General features: G+C 35.6%; 1 protein-coding gene across 1 annotated transcript in view; it reads right to left on the reverse strand.

Annotated features, from left to right (window-relative positions):
- Positions 231 to 5,937, reverse strand: part of LOC107643735 (transcription factor BIM2) — a gene marked incomplete in the record, with an annotated part of 6,584 nt that continues 877 nt past the window's right edge. Inside the window, 7 exon segments of the mRNA XM_021124151.1 lie at positions 231 to 713; positions 1,967 to 2,096; positions 2,430 to 2,845; positions 3,822 to 3,917; positions 4,023 to 4,092; positions 5,463 to 5,547; positions 5,890 to 5,937. Coding sequence (XP_020979810.1) covers positions 609 to 713; positions 1,967 to 2,096; positions 2,430 to 2,845; positions 3,822 to 3,917; positions 4,023 to 4,092; positions 5,463 to 5,547; positions 5,890 to 5,937 — 950 coding nt within the window.

Raw genomic sequence — 5,937 nt, forward strand, 5'->3', positions numbered from 1 at the left:
ATAAAGTCGAACACTGTCACAGAGGGAGCCTGGACTTCACGTTCAGACCCAAACACAACCCAGTTTCAGGTAACCCTCGGAACAAAATCTATTCTTTTTCAGCAAGAATAATTCGGTCTACTCGGGTAACTCTTTTACCATTATTCATAAAAATTGTCTTATTGGGAAACAAAGTAGCTATCAATTTATTTTTTATTTTGGATAAAAAATTACCGCTGGAAGCCTGGAAGTCTCAAGATAATTCCTCAACATCAAACTAATGTTGAGTACTTTTGCTGCCTAGGAATAGGATACATACACCAAAGAAATGGAAGTATTTAACACAATTTTACCAACCCAAAAGCTACATAACACTAACTATAATTATAATATGTACCATACAAACAAAATACAAGATATGGCATATGACATGTCCAGTCACATAAGTCATCTCAACAATATTCCCACAATAACATTTGCGTTCTTAGGTTTTTGTTTCCAAAATGACCTCCTTCGTAAGTGAATTAGAAACTGGCCAAGGATGTACATTAACAGAAGGATATACCACGTTGGGAACCAGTGCAGATTCTGGATGACCCCTGCAGGAGTTGCCGAAAAGCCTGGAGAAATCACTTGAATGTTTTCAGACGTTTCTGAGCTTGGTCCGAGTCTTCACTGCCTGCATCTCTAAACTGTGCAAAAGCTTGGTTGCTGGAAGGAACCATGTCGTGATTCTGCACAACACGGAAAAATAAAATAAAATCTAGACTAAAACAGAATCAAAATGGATTATCATATCCCTGAGTATGAATCATATCAGTGATATAAATCACATCGAATCATACATGTACCGTAAGAATCATACACATTTGAGATACACTAACATGATAAAAAATACCGATAGCATGTTAAATCCTATCAAATTGAGAGACTCAAATCGCAAATGTAAGGTTCTAACTACCGTTAACTAAGCATGGTATCTAAAGTATAGGTCACTACCTATGAATAACTGAATACATGTTACATGTCCATGTCTCATCCAATTGAATTCGTCTCACACACTATACATCTCTTGCAGCACTCTATTGCAAAGTAGCATTAGAAGTTAGAAACCACAAATCAGCAAGCATTCACCACAGAACCAAGTAATTCTCAATCTTAGGTTTCAAGGCAAATGCCAACTATGTTTAGATTTGAATTAAACATTACATTGATCAATTTTTTTAAGTCAAATAGTTACCACTTAAGTAGATTATTCGTACAATATATATTCTGAGCACAGCAAAGGGGGATGGAATCTTTGATTAAAGAATGGCTCCCTTTATAACTGGCTTGTATTTAAAATATGTAACCTTATTACTTATACATAATATGCATGTATGACAATGCACACCCAAAAAAATGTATTGAGGATCATGATGGAAGAGAAGAAATAGTTTTTGCCTGCCCAAAACTCCAGAACTAGAACCAACTAAAGACACATCAAACATAATTATTTTCCAATAAGTGATCTTCACTAGTGCATAATTTTCAAGCCCTAACTATGTTGAAACCACTTCAAGCATATTAAAATTTAGGCAGAAATAAGTTTTTGGTCCCTATAAAATATCTGATTTTTGGTTTGATACTTATAATTTTGGGTCTTGCCCTAAGGGAATTGGTTAAGAGCACCATAAAAGAAAAATTTTATTGAATGCTACTAAAAAGATAAGGCACTTTTTTAGCTAAATCCCTGTTTTTTGGGTTTCAATCCAGCAAAATAAAAACTTTGAAAGGTATTAGTCCCTGCCAATAACAGTCTATTAACTACTAAGATGGCAAATAGAATTCCAATTCATATGATGATCTTAATTTTATATACAATGTTCCATAGATTGCATCAAAAAATAAAATAAAATAAAATAATAAAAATAAAAATTTCTCTTGGACATCTTGCTGACCAAAGGAACAAGTAAGATACGCTATATATGGTATAGCCTATATATACCTTGGGAGAAGAGGTCCCACAGCTTGGTCCATTGTTTGCTCGTTTTCCAAGATTAATCTGAACCGAAATGCTGGCCTGTGATAGATCTAAACCAGCACTCTGTAGTGCCTGAGTCAGATTGTTCAACAACCTGTTCTTCAAATAATTTTAATAATTGTTACTAAAGCTGATAAAAAGCCTTATAAACAAATGCGAGAAGATTAGAATTTCATTCAAGCCATACTCGTATTCATAACTATTGGAATTCTTTACAGCACTACAAGCATCACAGTATAAACAATGGCCATCATTTAATGCAAATGCCAATATATTCAGTCCTTATATCACAGTTTCTATTTGCAAACTTTAAATTTTAAAGACAAGGGGAAGAGCTAATAGAAGGTTAAGTGGTTCCCATTAAACAAACCATGCAGCAACAATAGACAGTTACAAAAAGTCAACAAAAGAAAAAGTAAGCACCCACCCTTGGGAGTACACACTAGAAATGCTGATTGTCCCTCCTTCAATAGTCAGCTCGTCCTGTTGGCTCAGTGGTTCACTAGCGGCAGGGCACTCAGTTGACTGCGCTTCTGAAACAGATCCCTGTAGAGGATGTGAAAGTACACCATCGCTTCTGACAGGAACAGACATGTTTGGGTGCATACCCAAGGGCAGAGCTATTCCCTTGCTAGCTAAATCAGTTTGTCCTTCGGATGCTTTGCTGACAATATCCCTACCCTGATCGGTGTCTATCATATTCTGGTTGCCGCTAAGCATAGTTGGAGAGATACTAATGTTGCTTTCGTCAAACTTTCCAGGAAAAGGTGACACCGGACCTGAACCATTCTTTATGGCTTGAGGTTGCCCAACAAAGCTTTGCACACGCCAATGGCTATTTCTCTGCAACATTAAGGTGAGTAAACAAGTTTAGAAAAATAAAAATAAAGGTTTAACATAAACTAGGTAGATCATGATAAAATACTGTACAGTATTCAACCAAAATAATAGCCAATAGGACTAAACAAAGTCCACTATAAGACAGCAAAAGTAGAAAGCCTCATTTGCAGGAAATAAATTTAATATAGTTAAAATCCAAGTAGGAAACTAGATCCCTAATTTTATTTTAAATACAGAAAAGGGTTGAATCAATTAGTGACACAACTCGAGAATAAGGGGCTAATACTTAAAATAGCCTTTGAAAGATCTTGCATAAGTCAATTTGGTCCCTAAAAGATACCAATGTGAGTCAAGTTAGTCATTCCATTAACTTTCTGTTGATGTGTCATTGATAATTGTTGACGTGTGAGGTAACATTTGCTACATACGACATTCTTAATGGGTTATATTGAACTTAACGTTGATATCATAATATGTCAGCTGAAAATTAAGGAACAATTTGACTAGCATTGGTATCTTTTAGGGACAAAATTGAAGCATTGAATCTTTTAGGGATCAAATTGACTCATGCATAATTTTTCAAGGACCAATTTGAACATTAACCCATATACTTTTATGACAACGAAACTAAAAAATCAAAGAGTGTGACTAATTTGGCAAACAATGCATAATAAAATATACAAAAATTACAAACCCAAACAGCTGTTCTAACAGATATGATCAATTAAGAACATAATTTTGAATTTCAATTTCGCTCTGTACTCTGAGTGTCATTTATTTTTCATCTGAATGTACACATATGAGCACAACCACCACAACTACATATAATAGGTTAAGCCAAAAGTCATATCATTGTTTTCTCCACACAAGAAAAGTGGTCTGAATTTGGGCTCAGCTACTTTGAAAGTACTATACGATGAGGGATTTGTATATAGTCAAAAGTACATGATCTAGAAACAATATAGTCTCTGTAATTTACCCATGGCATCAACTTTGAGGGTTCATGACCCCAACCTTGATATGAGCCTTCATACTTTTGTACCTTCTCCTGTAAGTACTGAACATACTCAATCACCTGAAAAAAGAAAGCAAAAATCAGCAAGTTCTAAAGATATATCCTATCCTAATTTAAATAGAGATAAAGTACAACTTATTATTTCCTTTCTGTATCACGATGTACCTCCAGTAAGAATGATGCTGTGTCCCTCTTTTGATCACTATGAGGTATGAGATCCCTCAATATCTGAAATCTGAAAAATAGATCACCAATATCTAGCTCAGCAACAAATTATGGTAATTTCAATTAAAAGCATATCAGGTTGAAAGAAAGAAACCAAAAGTCCCCAGGATTTGTTTGGATTTATCTTTGTTTCTTGATTTTATCTCCTGCATTTCTTGTTTACTTGATTTTGTGAAAACATTTCCTATTTTCATTCTTTGTTTTCTATTTTATTTCTCTGAACCCAGTTTTCTACCCTAAAAGACATGCAAGTATTCAAACTTGTCCAGTTGTCCATCCCCTATCTGACACAGAAAAAGCAAAATAGTGAACGCAACAAAAGAATACTACAGCATTGCACATTTTTGTAAGTTTAAAAATCTGGTGAATATTGGAACCAACCAACCATGCAATTTCAAAACAAAGATAGAGCCAATGACATCATCACTAAACAGTCAAGATACCCTTCATTCCTGGCTTGGAGTACACTGCAACTGCTGGCATGATTGGCATCCGTGACCATGCTGTTGTGGTGGTGCTTATGGAGGGATGTGGCTATCTACTACCTCGACCAGGAAGGAAGGGCTGCCAATAGACAGGGAATGGAGGGAGGTGCTAAGCCAAGTCACCTTCATAGCAGATAACTATGCCAACAGTGTTGACAGCTTGACAGCCAGAAGCTGACAGCAAAGCCAGTAGGGTCTAGGGACGTAATGGTGAATAAGGGTGGAGGAAAGTGCAAATGAGAGTCAGTGGTGGCTCTTTGGCACTATGTGTGAAACCTCACAGGTATGGGAGAAAGTGTCCGAAACTACAAATTTGCCACTGTACTAATGTGAAAATGCTGAAAACTATAGGATGTTATTTCCAAAATTTCCATACACAATCCCTACAACTTAAAATGAAGCTGGTGAACCAAACATAACATCTATAAGCAACCGAAAAAGATACCCTTGTTTTCCATGGAAATGAAAGTCAAACTAACCAAATGTGCTCTAACGTTTCTTTCATCACTTGTTTCTGTTATTTTCTTCACACAATGTTAAAGTAGAAAACATAGGAATGAAAACAAAAACCAAAAAACACAAACATTTTTGCCAACATTAGCAACTTCAACATGTAATCATGCCAAAAATGAAGTATTCAGAGAATTAAACAATTACATTCAACCTCAAACAATCCAGCAATAATAAACTAAAGTTGATTTTTTAATTGAATTCCAGGCAATCTACACTAGAAATCTCAATAAATTCCATCAATCATTTCAAAACACTGTCAGTTACACTCAGCAACAACACATGAAGCACGCAACATTTCAATTTACCATCATGGTTGAGGGCTCCAACATCAAATACACTGGCACTGAGGACTGAACTTATGACACTGGCCCGTTGCACATACCTCTCATTTATCTTGCTTCTTCTTCGCTGCTCAGTCACCGAATGTTTTGATCTTATCACGCTTGCTTTATCAACAGCTTTGGCATCTGCATTAACAAAGCCAGAAACTAAACATAACAACTGCAAATCTGTCCTAAGAACAACTCAAAATCACAAATGAAGAAGCAAACTCTTCATAATAATTAAATTCACCAAATATAACATATTTTCCCCCAAAATTAAAACTTCAAAATTGTAACTCAACATAGTCACCGTAACATATTCAAAACATAATTTAGGGAAATGAAAAAACAACCACCAACACCACCTTTTCACACAACCTCGTACGACACACATAAAACACCTTCAAACAAATGGATCTAAGGCTAACATAAGAGCAAGGCCCTAACATGTTACACTAAAAAAAAAAGATTAAAAAACGGAGTTGCCTTTGTTGGTGTTATTGGCGTTATTAGGGGCAGAGGAAGGGCCTTGTT

The sequence above is a fragment of the Arachis ipaensis genome, chromosome B05 (genome assembly GCF_000816755.2).
Source record: "Arachis ipaensis cultivar K30076 chromosome B05, Araip1.1, whole genome shotgun sequence".
Lineage (NCBI taxonomy): Eukaryota > Viridiplantae > Streptophyta > Magnoliopsida > Fabales > Fabaceae > Arachis > Arachis ipaensis.